The 18,643-nt window shown below is 40.5% G+C and overlaps 1 protein-coding gene across 7 annotated transcripts in view; it reads right to left on the reverse strand.

Annotated features, from left to right (window-relative positions):
- The window catches only part of tead1b (TEA domain family member 1b), a 45,187-nt gene that overhangs the window by 20,525 nt on the left and 6,019 nt on the right, over positions 1 to 18,643 (reverse strand). For all 7 annotated transcript variants that reach the window (XM_035628310.2, XM_035628309.2, XM_035628312.2 and 4 more), the window contains exon 3: positions 11,583 to 11,831. In XM_035628310.2, coding sequence (XP_035484203.1) covers positions 11,583 to 11,730 — 148 coding nt within the window. In that variant the 5' untranslated portion in view covers positions 11,731 to 11,831. The remainder of the gene's footprint in view (positions 1 to 11,582; positions 11,832 to 18,643) is intronic.

An 18,643-nucleotide genomic window follows, 5' to 3' on the forward strand; every position in this document is an offset into this window, starting at 1 on the left:
GAGAACAATACTTTACTGCTCCGCTCAGTTTTTTTCCCCTCCTTTTCCTCTTTTTAAAAGCATCCATTTCCTGTAACAGCACTTTTTCCTAATGCAGGCACAACCACAGTCACATCTGGCCCAGCACTCTGCCATGAGACAGTGCTGGGCCTGGCCAAGAATCAGTCGGCAGATTGCCTACGTGTGTGTGTGTGGCTTCTAGCACTCGGCTCTTTTTGTTTGCAGGGCCTGACAGAACTGAGAGTATACCTGTGACACTGCCCAACACATTAGGATGGATCTGTCATTAACCCTTCATTCAATTCTTTTCTTTTTTTTTAAAGCACACATTACAATACCAAAAAACTGTGCTTATACTAGAAGTGGTTTGTGGTAGAACAGGCTGGAAAGTATCATTCATTAATCATTTAAATCCTTTTCAAGAAGTAAGGTCACATGTTTGATAGTTCCAGTTTCTCAAATATGATAATTATCGGATAAACATTCCTAAAAGATAAGTATCTTTGGGTTCTAAATGATTGGTTGGACAAAGCAAAACAAGGCATCTGGTGATGTCACCTACCTTGCGCTCCAAGGAAACTGTGCTGGGCATTTTTCAGTTTTCTGACATTTTAAAGACTAAGCAATTAATCAAGAAAATGAAAGGCAGATTAATTGATTATGAAAAAAAGTAATTAGTTGCCGCCCTACTATACATCACTTCACCCTGAACAATACTCATTTGTTAAATATGCAAACTAATATCTAACATACCGCTGAAACAATCATTTAACAATTTCAACAAAAAAACATTCAAAATATTTTCTAGTTCAATCCTCTGAAATGTGACTTTTGCAATATTCAAATAGATTTTTTTTGTGTTCTTGACTGTTCGTCAGACTAAAGAAAGCCATTTGAAAATGTTACCTTGAGTTATGGAAACACGTGAAAGGTTATTTTCAACACACCTTAAGACTAATTTAATATTATAGTAATTATAAACAACTCCATTCTATGCATTACGACAAAAAAGTCTAAATCAAATCACAGTTGCATTTGCTCATAATAACCAAAGAAATATTTTGAATTCATCTGTTGATATAAACCTTTGTATCCGGTTTCTTCAACTTTCAAGTTAGGTGAACCGTAGTCCGTCATATGCTTATTTGTGTGTGTGTGTGGCAGGCCAACACAATGGTCCAAGCTTTCCTGTCATCCGTGATAGATGACTCAAGGGTCTCAGGCAGACATTTGCATCACAATAGACTAATTCATCCCAGGTTTTGGGAATAGCGGCGCAGGGGCAGGAAGCCTTTTTACTTGCGAGATCAACGGGAAATCACCGCGTGCCAAGTAGAGAAGAAGCTGGGACTCGTGACTTGAAAGAAAACTCACAGTGTCCCTTTTGGAAGGGGAAAAATGCCATGCTATCAGTTTAGCACCAACAGTGGACATAGCTGCTGAGCTGTTAGGCCCTCTCAACAGTGAAATATCTTGTTGAAGTCAGGAGATAATATCTGCTGGTCATTACATCTGACTCTAAACCACCTGCTGCTGCTACAAGTGCTTTAACTCCCTTTGTTGTTGGGCCCTCATGCTAGAAGCATGAGTCCATGAGAAAGAGTTCAAGGCCAGACGTTGTGTGTGTGCGACACCACTGTGATCACAAACACTAAAGCTATTCTCTGAGACACAATGGGAAATCCCTCCTCCTTGTTATACACAGACACACACATAACACACGCACGCGCACACACACACAATTGCCTGTAGGCTGAAATTTAAACTGGCTCTGCATTTATGTATCATATGGTTGTTTCAGTCTGTAATTATGTAAATAAGACAACCAGGAAGTACACTATACACAAATCAATACAACTTTTCATTATTAATGTGTCTTAGCTCTTAAATTGTTGGAGTTTCACACTTCTTCTGATTCAGTGCTGATTCAGGACATTTACATACAGAAGTCCTTTCTCATAAAAAGCTCACAGGCTCTCCCTCTCCCTCTCCCTGGCGACACAGCCACAGGAAACGACTCTATTCATTACTCGTTTAGACAAGAAAAGCAGGGACATCAAAATAAGAAAGACCTACAATTAAGCGCAGTTCATTTACTCATAAGCCTGAGAATTTCAGAACTGAAGACAGACAATGAGTGGGGGTTTCTCTTTTGTGTGAATCTATGTTGTACCTTTGATAATACAGATGTGAAATCATGTCTCTATTTCATGAACACAACGGAACTGCTTGTTCTTTGTCAAAAGCAAAATGCCTGTGTCTCTCAATAGTACAGTAAGAAAAGCAGAAATACATATTTCTGGTGATTAAAGGGCTATGTTAATAGCAGTTTATATCTGCGCTCAAATCTTATACAGTTAAGAGGAACACAAATTCGATAATATCTAAATTTATTCACAGAAGTTTTCTGTTTCTTTGACCAAGTTTCCAATCGAAAATTGACGGAACTTAAGTGGTTTTAAGAGCACTCATCAATCCTCAAATGAATGATAACAATGTGAAAACTGTGTTGGAAACTTGTTATTAATATTTGGTTACAGTCTCCACGTTTTCTTTTTTTCCCCCTCCAGTGCGATTTGAAATCAAACTCTTGAATAACTCAACCAAGTCTGTTTCCATTGTACACTGCTTTTATCAGTACAACTTTTCCACCTGAGCCAAGTGAATAACTTAAAGACATATTGAACTTAATAATGTACATAAATATTAATAAATATTTAAACTATTCTTTTCTGAATTTCAAGTGTTTCCGCATTTTTCATGCACAATTTGAAAATGTGCATAATAGCAGGTGGACAAAATATCTATATACTTTCCCCCCCAGTATCTCAACTATATGTGTACCAAATATTATAAATGAATTCAACTGAAAGAAGCTCCGCTGACAGACATTACAGCTTGTTCGACTTTAATTGATGACCGCAAGTATCACTCAGGGTTTAAAAATCCAGCCCTGGCGAAATTAAGTCCTCCATATAATGCAGTGTGCAACTGTAATTAACAGCTCTTTAAAAATCCATTTTTTCTCTGGACACCAAAAGAAATCAATACTTAACTTCAAATGACCTTATTGAGCTGGATAAAAGGCTTTATCGCAGGGGCTGGGTCAGGAGCGGTTGAGCTAATGTGTTAGTTGAACAGTGGGGGATTAAAGGTGAGGTGTTCTCTCAAAATCTTACAAGACATCACAAAGCAGCAGGTCACTAACCTGAGCCTTCCTGGAGACACTGAGAGGATTACAGCAGCCAACCTCTGCTGAACTGTGCCTGTATTCAGACGGGGCTGAGGAGGCAAAGACAGCCTCTTTATCACTCAGCAGGTCCAGCCCGTTCTATTTCCTCTCTCCCCACTCGCCGTCTCTCAAACAACGCCAGAGCTGCAACCTGTTAGTCCCAACTCTGTGCAACATGCTCACAGGGGACCAATTTGCACAACCAGCCCTTGTCTGAATCACTCTATCAATTAGGAGCCACTGTGTTTATCATCACATACATTATTGTAGAGGCTGGCCGGCTCATTGTGTTGAGGTGTGTTTCTCAGGAGAGAGAAATAGATGAAATAAATGGCCAGGGAGTGAAGCCACAGTTGGACAGGCTGCCGGACTAATCTGAGAAGACAGCTGTAATTATGAGTCCCCCGAGGAACTGGCAGTGTGGCAAGTCCAATGTCTAACAGTCCGGAAGGTGCACTGCCCCCCCCCCCCCCTCTTCACAACAAAGTAAGACACTGAGTCAGATCAATATTTTCAATCTCTCAGGATCAATTTAGCTTCTGAGTACAAAGGAAGGCATGTTGGCTGTGACCAATATATATAAATGAAAAGTCAAACTTAGAGGCCATGGTGTGCTCCTGTCTCACATTCTTTTGTAATCATGAGTGTGTCTTCACTTAAAGCTTTAAGTGGAGTTTTTTGAGGCAGACAAAGTCCTGAATAGTTAATGGGAATGCCCCAGGTAGTCGGAACATCATAAACATGCACTTATGATTAGATCACAAGGACAATAACTCGGATTACATAGCATATTAACGTCAAACCGTAGGACAGCACTGAGCATGGTCATTTTATGGCTCAGTCTACAGTCTTCCTTTGATGCTGTTCAGTGTTGACAGACCTTTGTCTATTCCACAAACAGCATAGAAACAAATGATGTCTGTGTTAGCACTGGAGTGTATAGTCCCTCTGCTCTGGATGAGAGAATGGCACACTGGCATTCAGATTCCATTCATATGTTGATTACACAAAATGGCCCCATCAGTACGAGATGATCTCGTCGGAATAAAAGTGTTCCATCAATGGGAATATGTTGTAATCAGCATGAAATTGATGACTTTTTCTCGAGGAGAGCACAAAAAATTGACACTGCATCTTTAAGAAGCCGAGAGTCTCGCTGTGTTTTACTCAAACAAAAGCAGCCAATTGGGAACATGCAACCTGAAACCAGAAGCCCGACTCAGAGGGCCTCACACAGTCCTCAGAGCAGGGACACACCCCTTGCACTCCTGATCCAGGCCGGCAGAGAACCACAGCCTTCTCTTCAACCAGCCAGTGCAAACACTTCCACATAGTCCGAAAATCACAAACACAGACCCACTGATCAGATTGCCTGCTCTCTTTCCAAAGCAGCTCTGGAAATGCATGCAGCTAAAATCATCTACAAGGACAACATTTCAAGTATGTACAAACAAAAACCGGGAAGGGTGTTAACACTATACTAATTGATTGTGAAAGCATTATCCACAATTGCTAGATTAGATGCTAAATTAACTATATTAACTATGCAAAGCAACATACAGAATCTCCGCCTCAGAAAGTCACCTATTCTACTATCAATCATCTCACAGTAACATTTCTCTTTCACAGTCTGGTCAGCTTACTGCCTGAATCCCCCTTACCACCACTGTTCATGACAAGCAGCCCTGTGAGGTAGGAAATCCCCCCCAACAACATGAGGCTGTGGGCATGAGCGACACCATGTTAAGCCTGGTCACCACAACATGGACAAATGAGTTAGAGCTGAAATCCCCCCCCCCCCCCGAAACAGACTGCAATGAAATAATATGCACTTCACAATCAATTCTGCTGCTCAGCAACAGAGGAGCTCCAAATGTTGAGCCATTTTGGGGTCTCATTAATTGCTTATTGTCAGAGCCACAGAAACACACATAGGCGACAAACTAGTGTGGTGAAATCAAAAACTTATCTTAAAGGAGACATATTCTGCCTTTTCAGTTTTCCCCTTTCCTTTAGTGTGTTATATAGTTTTTTTGTGTGTATTTAAAATTCTGCAAAGTTAAAAAGCCCAAAGTCTGCAGTTAAGGGAGATCATTTCCCCGACAGAAAACACTTCTCCTGGAGCTCCTGAAATGCCTCGTCAGTAGTCCGGACAATACTTCCGTATCATCGTGATGTCACACGACGGAAGTACGGAATTACACAGTACGGATTACACAGTACGGAAGTACATAAGGAGAGGCCTAGCGGCTAGTCTGACAAGCCCCCAACAAAGCCAGGTACAGTGAAAGGGGAGGCTGACACTTCCTACACGTGCTGGAAGCCATTGACCAATGACAACAGAATGGGCCTACTGGCCAATCAGAGCAGACCGGGCTTTATAGGGAGGGTGGCCTTAAAAAGATGGAAGCTGAAGGCAAGCGTTTCAGACAGGCTTTCAGGTAATAACCCAAATTAAAATTATGAACATAAATCAATAAACCAATCATATGAGACTGCTGTCATAGATGCTGTCTGTGAATATAATACCCATGCACATGACTACACAGAATGAGTACAATGAACAGCTGAGTTTGGCTGGAGCTGTAAGCAAGTGTTTGATCGCTCTCACTGTATAGAGCTGAAAGAAGTATAACGCATTTTCATAGCGACTTGTGATAAAATTACCAGTTCGTCACAACCCAAACTTGAATTATAACTCAAAATGGCTGATTCCCTCCCCCATCATACCTGCATCAGTGCTATTTACACTTTCGACGGCAACTCCTTTTGAGAAAGACATAAAATAATTGGACTTTTTTCACTACCATGTGTGTGAAAACACGGTAGCCCTACACTGACAATGGCAAGGGAACAAATGAAGGATTATTCTGGAGGTGTGTGATGTCTCTCCTGCAATGAAGTTCCTCACACTCCATTCTGAGTGAATGCAGGTGACTCGGGGAGCCTGAGCTGATCCCAGAATTCCTCATTATCTGCCCAGCAGGGAGGATCAGATCCGCTCGCTCTGTCTCAGAGCATGCTCGGCCCGGTGAGACGAGACCCAGAGGAGCACAGTGCTGGGCCATCGGGGGCAAGCCAGGTCTGCTCATTATATCTAACTCATCCTTGGCATCTCTGCAAACCAAGTGCCACTTAGTTCCCACAGGAGGGGTCTGGGCTGGATCACTGTTGAGATGGCAGAGCAAACAGCAGTATGGTAACAGGAAAAGCTTTACATCAAAGGTAACACGCAGACAGAGGCCAGTAGTACGCCTGAAAGAGGAGCAGCACAATATCTATGGCTTTCATTTGTTAATTGTATTTATTATTACATGTTCTAATATGTAAAATAATATAATGGTTACTGCTATTGTTCCTCAGAACCAGACTGATAGCAGGTCAAATGGCACAAGTACCTAAAAATCGTCATGAAAGGGGAAAACGTCTTCACCATTATTGTTTGAGAAGACGTTAAAGCTCAGATATGGAATACAACTGGTGGCCTCAGCAAAAACAAGAAAGACACGACATGGGTGTGGTATAGGCCACAAGCAGAGTGAGTATTTACATATTTATTTGTCAAAAGATGGAATAAAGACCTGTTTTCTTCTTTTTAAGCAGTAACTGAGTAAAATTCACCACTGTCATTTAGCTTGTGGGGCAAGTGCAAATACATAACTCGATGAATAAACATACAATTTGAGAGAAACGTGTTGTTTCATTTATCAAGTCTATTTCTGGGATAAATGAATGCAGCCTAGCACAGCAGGTGAATTATGCAAGTGTAGAATCTAAGGCCTTTGGCTAAGGGCCAGTGCCCTCCATTTCCCTTTACTTTTTAAAATATTCTCTTAAGTAAACTCTGGTGCCAAGGCAAACGCTGGGTGATGCAGTCTATGCAGATGTAGTCTCCCATTGCAGTCACAATTAGCCTCAGAGAATAGGCACGGCTCCAGCCGACGCTGGTGACAGCATATCCGAAACACAACAATAAGCTAAGAAGCAGAAATTAGAAATTGTTTTGTACCGCAACACAGTTGCTATAGAGACTGTTGCTAATTAACTGCACTCTACCCCAAGATAACAAAGGGCTTAAGGGCACTCAGGGCGGCTCCTCTTCTGATGAGCTCTGTGTATGGAACACTATGCCTTCCCCAGGGTCTCTCGACAACAAAATACCTGTCTCCGTGTAGCCAACTTTCATCTTAGATGCCATGAGAGGTTTTGTGTGATGTCAGTCTGTGTTTGTGACAAACCCTATGGACCAGTGGATTACAGCACCAGTCAGCCTCACCGTGGTTAGCTGAACCCTTTTGAAAGACAACTCCCTGAATGTTTTAGACCAAGGGGGCGGTAAGTAACATTGCCCGCCAATATTTTTTTTTCTTCTAAACCATTAGATGGCGGTCCAGAACATATTCTCAGACTAATTCAGGGAATCAATTTATAAAAATGCACCTGGAATTTGCAACAGATGCTTAATGATCCACTGTCCCTTAATTGTGCTGTGCAGTCAGAAACAAAAAGAGCTAAGGCCGTGATATATAATCTGACTAGTGTCTTCATTTACCACTTTGCAGCACTGACCGCCTTCAGACACACAGGATATGACGACAACCAGCAGGTAATGCTGTGCAGTGAGTAACTCACTCCCTGACACCTTAAGAGATGTGCTACAGACGCTAGCACCCACAGGTTCTAGCCTCCTTGCTAGCACACCCTATGTTGTCATTCTCTATGTTGCGAAATCAGAGTCGGGTGCAGAAATTAGCTCGTCCACACAACGCAGGTTACACAGAGAATTGATTAAATAAAAATAACTTGAGAAATATGAAAGAGGCAGTGGATAGGCCCGTTAATGGCCTATTTGAGTCATGAAACGCTCTTAACAATCTCTGTTTTATCTCCCATATCGCGAATAATAAATGTGTATTCAAATTTTTAAAATGACTGGCCGCTTATTTGATCTCTCCAGAGCCAAGTTTATTTTAATAATTATTTGACATATTATTAATAATCCTTGGCATTAGTGACCCTCCCCCTCAAGAAGGCCTACAATATAATGTAACAGTTTTTATTTTTTGTTGCGTTGTGCACAGAGTGACGACTGCTAAACGTTCAGATGTTAAGATAACTAGGCAAGAGAAATGTCTTTATACATTCATCCTACATGGTTTCATGAATGCTAAGCCGGTGTGTCCAATCGGCAATGAAGCTGTTGTGCGTCCATGACCAGCCGGATTCTGTGTTTTTACACAGATTTTTTGGGTCAATGTTTTTCACGTGCATGGATTATATATAAATTTGAATGATTTATTTAATTAGCATTAAGTTTTCATACTACACATTACATATCAGCTATATAGAGATATGTCAGCTCGAATTGAAGCAGAAAAAAATTACATTGGGAAATAAAATAAAAATTATCCAAATTTTCTGGGAGGCCAGTTGCAAACCACTGCTTTGAACAAATCCATCCCTTATAGCAGCATGGAGCTGCACTTTATTGGTCACGTGTCTTTGATGGTATTTAAAGAAGTGTACACTGCTAAGACAGACGGAAACCTGAGGCATCCAAAAATAATGCAAAGAGAGCATTTTTTTTATTGGGGGCATCCAGACCAGGGCTTGAATTTAACTTTATATTTTTCCAAACAAGTTTTCTAAATAGTAAAACTGCCATAATGCTATGTGGTCTTTCTAATAAGTGTTAAGGGATCGACGGAAACAGCACACTAAAATGCAACGTTTTTATCCTACTTTATAAATGCTTTCTGCAACAACACTAAAAACGGATTTTTACAATACAATACAGTATTTCACACATTTGATCAAACCCATGCTGCACTGACAATAGGGAAGAAGTGACATTTTCCATCCTCACACAGACGTACTTTAGGGTTAAATGGGACAAACTAAATTTATATTGATCAATATGCTTAAAAATACCTTTGCATAATACTGCCCTGCAGACAGCAGGGCGTTCAAATTTGTTTGCTTATTTTGAGAAAAAGCAGAATATGGAAATCAATGGCTGAGACAAAAGCAACAAGCGTTTGGCATTTTCCTCACAAAATTGCAAATATGCCAGAGGTATAATGGAAAATGATGGAGTGACTCACATTCCAAGCATTCCTCAAAAGATTCACAACACTGAGTTCATTGTGGTTTATAACACTGAAGTAATCAAACTGGCCGCTCCCTGCAGCTGTGGCTTAATTGTTTAACATTCATGGATATGGGTACAAAACAATTGCACGTGAATGGGGGCATCAATACAGTCCTGCTAGATTGTCCTGCTGCTTCACCAGGTCCATATTTCTAGTGTTCAAATGACCAAGAGCCCAACAAGTCAGGTTTGTGTCCATACTGCCATAACAATCCATTAAATTGTTCCAGGTCTAGTTATTATATTTAGTAAACAATGCATTTTAATAATGAACTGTCTCAGTCCATTCAAACTTAAACAAGGCTACTTTTTTTTTCTTTGACAATGACCCATGACAACTTCCTGGATTTGAGGGACTTTCAAAGTTCATGGCATAAAGGAATTTTGCAATGGGATTCAGCAACATTTGCAGGGCTGAGTAACAACCACTGTCCCCTGGAAAAACACCTATTCATGAGACCAATGGTAAACCATGACATAATCCTATCAACCTCTTGTGCGTTAAGCAAGAGGACTGCTTTAATCCCCAACAAACAAAAAGAGCCCTGCACTTCTTGATCTGAACATTAGGCGTTTGCCTCCATTTTCTGCCACAATTTCATAACATTTAAACCATCTGTTGCACATTTTCTGTTACTACACTTGCAGATGTATGAAAACGTAGTATCTAGTCTTTATCTAACACTTCTGATTCAGTAAGACTAGACAGGCAGACGAAGGATTCTGCTACTGGTGAGACAACGTGTAACCAGATACAGAGCACATCTGGCAGGACGAACGTCTCTCTAACCCTACAGTTGTCTCCTCAGCAGATTCTAAGGTGGATTCAACACCACAAAAACAAAACCTTTCTTTGGCTTTGTTATTGGGGTTTTGAATCTCTCTTGAGTAACGATCATTTTCAAATCCAGAGTAAGAAACTACACTTTTCAGTCTATGAATTATATCTTTTTGTCTATTAGCTTTCATTTCATGAGGTAGAATGTCTTGTATTTTGCCTCCTTTTGCCTGGTTTATGTTAAATCAATGCCTGTTATAATTATAATTATTATCTGTTTATCTAATATGATTGTACGATTTTGAAGATAGGCACTTACATCCTAAACTTCAGGTCTTTCATTTTGATACTTGTAGGGGGTTTTTTTCGCCAGAAAGCTGAACATTTGCATCACACTGAGAATGTCCGTTGAGTTACAGTGAGGCCTGCGGTTAGCATTGCTCATTTATAACTCTAGAACAGCGGATTGTCATGCTTTAATCCACAGCAGTGGGGCGGCTTCTCTGGCAGCTCCGCTGTGTAAGGGGACGGGGGGAATTGGAGGGAGAGACAGTGGGGAGGGTCCTGTTGTTGGAGCTCACATCTTTGTCGTGGCAGCTGAGGGGTTTCACTGCAACTCCTAGAATTTACATTTTGTTTGGCCGGAGGGGTCACATGACAGCTGCGAGCGAATGCTCAGAGGGGCTTTCTGCTTTCACTTGACACTGACAGGCTGTGAGACGGTCCAACACCACAGAGAGAAAATATTCCCTCTTTCCATGACATCACCAAGCCAGGAATTGGGGGAATCAGAGGGAGGAGCGGGGGCACAGCTGGTGGCAGCCGCAGTACCATCTGCTACTGACTAATAGTTCATGCTGCTTTACTTATAAACTTGCACTTCTGTGAACCAGAGTAGTGGCTCTACGGCCACCATCACAGAACACGCAGATCAATTTGATATTCTTATAATTCTTATAATGTTACCTCACTCGACACAACCGTGTATAGAAAAATACACTTATCCACTCTTTTTGCTTCATTTAAATTGAGATTGATACTGTCATGTCTCGGTTGAATATGAAACTACAGCCAGCCGTCAATCCATACAAACACCTAAGTGAGGTTATGTGCCAGTATAAGTCTTGGCCGGTTGCGGTTACTTCCTGGAGGCTAAGAAATGATACCTGCATAAGCACAAGTTGTTGTTTTTACACTTTATTTCTTTACAGGTTAAGTAAACGAGGAATAAAAAGTGAGATGCAAGGCCAATTTTGTCACCTTGCGATGTAGACAGGCTCAAAGTTTTTTTGTACTTATACTAAGCTAAACTACTGAAACAAGAAATCAAATGATCTCCAAATGTCAAATCATTCCTTTAAGCTGCTTCAGTTCTCACGTATTAGAATATTATGAAATGCAGATAACACATCTGTACTTACCATACATCTTTCCCTCATCAGAAAGGATTATTTTCCGGCGTCCACACGGAGGATAGATAGCCAGCGCCTCCTGGAAGCTCTGCTCAATGTCAGGGCTCCACACTCCCTCAGCATCATTGTCTACAGGCTTGTCAGCCGAGTCGCTCATCCTCTCCAGGTCCTCGGCAGGGCTCTCGCTGCCGCTCCAGCTGCTGGGATCAATCGTGGCGGTTGGGCTCTCCAAGCTGAAGCCTGGAGCAGACTAGGGACCTGGAATTCCCAAATAAACAAACACAACCAAACTGTCATTCTCCACAACAGAACAGTGGACATCTGCTTCTACACAAAACAAATAAAAACACAGTGCATACTGTCAGTCGAGAGCACAATATGTAGCAAAAGGAGGCAAACGGACTTGGACATAACCAAGAATATTGTTGACTTGATTTACAATGGGTGTTATGAGTTTGAACAATTGAAACATCTTCTCTCATGGACTCGTGTAACTTCCTTCTCATAAATGACGGGGCACAGAGGTTCAAAACGTGTTTAGAGATCATAAGGTGGTCCATTATGACTTTATGTAAAAACAAAAATTGTGCATAGCCTTGCTCACAATTTGCTCATTTTTCTACCATCATTCTGCATTTCTACAAGCTGTAACAAGAACCAAAGCATAACAGTCACCTTAAAGTTTGTAGTTTTGCCCAGAGCAATACATCTGGGATGGGAAATGACAAAGAAGCTTTTGACACTCCCTCATTGGCACTACTGAGGTGCCCTTGAGCAAATGCACATGGTCTCCAGTTTGAATGTGTGAAATGTGCTTGTGAAGAAAACATTTCAGCAAGTCGGAGCTGTAAAAGTGAAAGTGTGTGTGTGTGTGTGTGGGGGGGGGGGGGGGGGTGTTCTGATCTGAAGAGGTCACAAAAGTCAGCCACTGCTGTCACACTATGAGTGCATACAGACATCAGACACTCAAGCCACACAGAGCAAGATGAGCCTGTTTTGTAAAAGAGGATTGGAGACCTGAAGGCATCACAACAAAACAGCAATTTGCAGACGGTGGAACAGTCCAAGAACCAGCCCCCTTTGTGTGTCTGACCAAGCTGCTCACACAACCGCTGAAAGTTTCAGCTATTGGACGAGTCCAACAAAAACATGGGTGAATCTGCAGCTAGTAAACCAAGGACTGTATCATTCCGTGGTGAAGGCATCAGGAACAGAATGTGTAGCATGTCCAGTTAATATAAACCCGAAGATTATCCCACATATTATGGGAAATAAGTATTACACAATACAACTTTGTGTATGCACAGATGTGACTGGTCATGTAATTTTATTGGGCATGTGGGTGGTAAAATGAGATGCAGCAGTGATGCGTTCAATATACACCGTGTGGCCTTCTTGAAGTGCCACTTTATGCAGTATTCTGGATAAAGTGGCACTAGCAGCCAGAGTCCAACACAGGACTTCAAGAGACTTTGAGAGACAGAGTCAGATTATATAAAAAGGAGACATCCGAACTGGCTTCGTAGGTTCTGTGTTGAGCATTGGCAGAGAGAACATACCTCATCCATCAAGTAGAGACTTTATTCAAGGAGAGTTTATACTTGTACCGTTTGCTTGGTAGAGGTGTACTGGCTTATTAAGCGGTGGACAAAGCCCCAAAAACAAACACAACCAGAAGATGTGAAAATGTTTCAGTTCATAGTACACTGGGTATCTGCACAGGTGCACCTATGTTTTGTTGGTGTGTACCGTCCCCTAAAGCAGTCTGGACGACCCTAAACTTTGGTCTGCACCGACTCTCAAGATAATGGACAGATGAGGACATCACGCTTTGGTTTGCAGATCCTCGCAACCAGGCAGGTACAAGAACTATAAATAGGACTTTACGGGGGGAAAAAAAGTTTATAAAAATATAAATAATTTAATATTTTTTCCCTCATGCCACTCCCTGATCTGTTTGTCTAATGGGTTATCTTGCAAATGCAAATGTCGAATTAAGGAAAACAAGCACAGCTCAAGCAAACAGGTGAACTCAAAGCAAGAAAAAAAATTCTTGGTTGAGGGTAAATAATGTAAATCACTTAATGTTTCAAAGAAGTGTCTCCAAGGCAAAAAAAAATGGAAGAATTCAAATGAAGACACATCTTCTGAAAGGCAAGTTCCCAGTTAAGGGATCCATGCACGTAGTTGTCATTTGACCAACTGGTGAAGAAAAAATATATGATATTTTGTATGAACTGGACTTGTTTCAGCTGCATTTTCTAAGGGTGTTCAGTGCTGTCTCCTTTAATGCAACTGCTCCTACTTAACACACTGTGAGCTGAGGTGTTAAATTGGGCTTTGTGCCTTATTTCCTCATTAACATAGTAAAAACATGATTGTTTATTGGCCAAATGTCAAATGTGTCTATACATATCCAGTGAACACATTGTCAGGAGGACTCCAGCTGTTGCTGTTGTCATGCCGATGTGCTGCTGTCACTGCAGAGGGGGCGATTTAGTCTACACAAAATGAGAGGTGTCACTGCAACTACTCTCTGGTGTAAAATGATGTCAAAGTCACTCTTATTCTGAGTAACATCCTCCTGCGTATTGCTTAGGACAAAACCCAGAACCAGACTGGACTTCCAATGAAAAGCAATCTCAAGAGTTTGTGTCAGCTGCCAGGCTGTTATTGTCTTTACCCTTAACTCACTATTTAAACTACAGTAGCTTGATGTTTTACTTCCTTTACAGAAAAATCCCGGAGGTTTGTCTCTTTCCTTAATCTCTCCACTCTTTCCAGACAACTGCTTCCTCCCTGAGCAAGATCCTATTCAAGCAGCACAAGCTGTCAGGAAGTGGGAATAGTGGCATATGTTTCTTCCAGCATGTCAGTTCATGAGGGGGAAAGGGGGGGATGGGAGCAAGCTGTTAGGGGGGAGAAAAAAAACTCCCGGAGAGCAGAGAGCTTTTACTGAATTCCGTTTTTGTGTGCTGACTGCTGACACTGCAGAACTAACTCACAAACTGATGAGGGAGGGATGGAGGGGGGAAAAAAATCCCATTTCAACCACTAAAAGGCTGGGACTCTTTATAGATATGCTCCTCTCATCCCAACCGAATGATATACTGTGCTGGTAATCACTTCCAGCTTACATTGTAATAGCATGATGATGTTCTGCGGTTTTTAAAAAGCTTAAGTACAGTCAAGAAATCCATGACTTTGGATAAAAATTTTTTTATCACAGGGTTGTTTTCGCTACGTTCCAATAAAACTTTGTAAAGCCAAAAAACAAAAACATTCCTTGAATTATAAGTCATGCTTTTTTTAACACGTTATCAAACATTATTAATGAATCCCTCTAAACCTCTTCTAAAAATATCTATTCTCTATCAGTTTCTGTAAATTTTGTATGAGCACTGGTTGTGTTTTACTTCTTCGGTATGTTATAGTTGATAGAGTGATACTGTACGTAGTCCTTAGTGACTTTGTGGCTCAGACCATTACAGCAAATCTATTCTTACACACTGATGTTTCCCTTCTCTGCAGGTGCTTTGTTCCAAAAACATAACAGGAAATTACTACTGTTACATGAACATGGAATGATTTACATAAACCTTGACTCCACCCACTATTCTACCTGACAACAAGTAAAACATATAAAAACTACATCAGTATTAATTAACCACTGCTGCAGAAATGCGTCGCTTACAATAATTTGAGAATGTTAAGATTAATCTCTTTTCTGTTCACCTGGGTAATATTTTCTGTGGATTTCTTGTGATTCAAACGAATTGTTTGTCAGAGTCTTGCAGTTCTGCTGTTCTACCTTATCCTGGTATATTTCTGAAACACATACTGTACAGGAATACGTTGTCAACAAATTTAGAAAGTTTAAAGGATTACTAAGACTTATGCAAATAACAGATGTTCAGAGAATGTGCAAATTATATTAACATAAATATTGTATTTATATGGGTGCAGACTAATGCAATTTAACGCTCATAATTTAAAAGGGATTTAGGCATTGCATTCAACAAATATATAAATTATTAGCAACATCATGCTAATCTTATGGCTGCCTACAAGAGGTGTTAACATTAGACTATATTCAAATGAATGTTATTCCGTCATATAATTTGAAAACTAACATAGCTAATATAATTAATAACAGTATCACTCAACTCCAAATAGTTCAATGAATTATTGCCATTCAAAGCACCAATACTGAAAACTTCTTTTGGCGAAAATGTCTTACAGATCATTTGAAAATGTAGCATCTGCGAACCTTTTTGTGAAATACCTTAAAGCACCAGTGTGCAGTTTATGTAATTTTCTGGCGGCATTTGATGGTAAAGTTGCAAACCGCAACCAACTGAGCACCCGACAGGGACACTTTATGGTGGCGCACCGCTAATTCCATATCCGGTTTCCGGCAGCACTGAAAATTCAACGTGAATGCAACGTATTCTGGACTGTTTTGTGCAAACGTATTCAACAAGAGGTAACAAACATGGCGACGTACACGGAGGTCGGGTCCACCTTATGTAACTTTATCTAACTCATTCAAAGTTGATGAAAAAAACATTGTTTCTTTGTTGCAGGTGATTATGCATATACAATATATTCAATTAATGTGAATAAGTTCTTCTAAATATTACACACTGTACCTTTAACAATATACTACATTGCCCAGATTAAAACTGAATTGTGCACATAATGCCTTTCTCTATAAGACATCCATTATACTGCAAGTGTAAATCTGTAGAACACCACACTGCAGCAAATCCAAGATATTTCAACGATGCATTACACCTGGTTTTACACTTATTCACTTCCTGTTCCCTGATGCCTCACTGTCAAAACTACAATGTTGTTTATAAAATGTTAAAACTATTACCAACACACAGTATAATGTGAGATGTGGTGGGATATTGAAGAAAAGGAGCTGGGGTAAGGTTATTCATGTGCGTACAGTACATGTGAGTTCAGAGTTCTTCCTTTAAATCCCGGTATGAGAAAATAGACAATCAACATATACAAAGTGATACAAGTGTTATCTATATCTTATCATTTCACCTGAAGGTGTTTTTTTTTGTTTTTTTTTACTTGTCCTCATACAAACACTGAAATAATACAGCACAAAAGTCATCCTGTCTTCAAGAGATTAGTTTCTTTGAATCCCATGACATCAATTGGATGTCTTTGCCATGTGCAACATGCGAATAACCTGGCAGAGATGTCACTGACGACAGTCTCTTAGTGCCTCAGAATCTGCGGACTAATTATGTCTGTGAAAAGAAGGTATGAATGTCACCCATAGACACACTTGTGGTTTACAGATAATTGCATACTTCTGTCTTTGCGGGGTGTGCACCATAGAAATGGTCTTATTTGTGAGATGCAGGGTAAGGATGGCCCACAATGCAATAAGTGAATGCGGTAGCTAAGCAGAGCAGTAGCTGTGACATGGCATTGTGGGAAATTACACTTACCGTGAGATTACATAAATCACTCACCAAGCTGGAATCCAGCTCCTTAAATTAAGAGAACCCATTTCACCCATCAGAGAGAGCAAGGTAATGAAATAGCAGATGAGAGGTCTCAAATGTAATTTTCCACGTGGAGTTCTTTTGTGCCGTTATCTCAGAGGGCGCAATAATGATGCTGTGAATGACTTTTGTGCACCCCATAATGGGCCACTGTAGTTAAGGCCACAGCATGTAGAACTATAATTACCTTTTGATTTCAAAACTCAAAATTTTCGGCGTGTTATAAAGACATATCCTGGCTTTTGCATAATTACAACAGCAATGTCGAAAGTATTCCATTTTGAGCAACACATAACCAACTATGAACATTTCACAATGACAGACGTTTATGAAATTCCATCTAGTTTCTGTAATTAAAACAAATTAATTACCTCGTGAAAAGCATGTTTGTGGAATGAAGTCCCTGACAGCAGGTCTCTGAGGACCTTGAGAGTTCGAGGGAACACACGGAAAAATAAAATTAAACAAAAATGTATGGAGATACTTTTTGAAGTTATTCAGAAAGCTTTACCACTCAAGGTAGAGTTGAAATAAATTTAAATCATCAAAACAGTTTGCAGAAAGAAAGGAAAAATTAGCCCAAGCCTTTAATTAAAAATGTGATTTGAAGCACACACTTAACCTCCTACCATTTAATTTGTGAAATGGAAATGGGCTGGATAGCAGGGATTTTTTTATTTACCACAATCATGTCAAAATGTTTCCAAACAGAAAAGTATGTCACTAAACTATGCAAGAATTTCTGTACAAAACTATTGATCCTGTGTTAGATTTTGTTGCATGAAAAAATCTATATATTTAGAGAACAGATGAATGAATAAACAAGATTTTCAATAGCCATTTCCAAAGGTCCACTGGAGAGAAAGCTTACTTACGCTGCTTCTTTTTACTGGCAGTGGCCTAGTGTTTATTTCATGCCTCTTTGAACCGTCAGGCTTAGGTGCCATGAATCTGTCTGATATCATCCCACTCAAATCTGAGTCCTGGATCCCACTACCCAGCAACCATCAGGCCACTGAGGGATCAATCTTTGTTTGCTAGAGAATGGGATTGATTTACAGGTTCTGTCAAAGCAGCCCTTTCTACCTGCATCAGACCAAGAAACAGGCAGCAACAACATGACCTGGACAGCATCAGATATGTCGCCGGTCCAGAGAAGAGGCATAGCTTAAGGTCTTCCACTTGGAGCAACAGAGGGAAAAATTGGCTTTAATCTAGGAGACAAAAATCTCTCCTTCTGAGGATACAATTTACCATTCAAACACGAAATGTAATGAAAACTCAGGGGACATTTGCCTATCAAAAAAATTTGCAGTGCATTCCAGACAGCATTCGCCCGTGTCACAGTGGTGTGGAGTGAGAGCGGAACACATAAAGCTCAGGAAATTAAAGCTGTAAATAAAGGTCCGTCAGATAAAGGATCTCCTGACAGTTATGAGAGCAGAGCAGGCCGAGGGCTGGCCACTGGCTCATTCAGGACGCGTGCGGACGGGCATGAAAAAACAAATCACAGTGATGAGCATGAAGGCCACCATT

Source organism: Scophthalmus maximus, chromosome 4, assembly GCF_022379125.1.
Source record: "Scophthalmus maximus strain ysfricsl-2021 chromosome 4, ASM2237912v1, whole genome shotgun sequence".
Classification (NCBI taxonomy): domain Eukaryota; kingdom Metazoa; phylum Chordata; class Actinopteri; order Pleuronectiformes; family Scophthalmidae; genus Scophthalmus; species Scophthalmus maximus.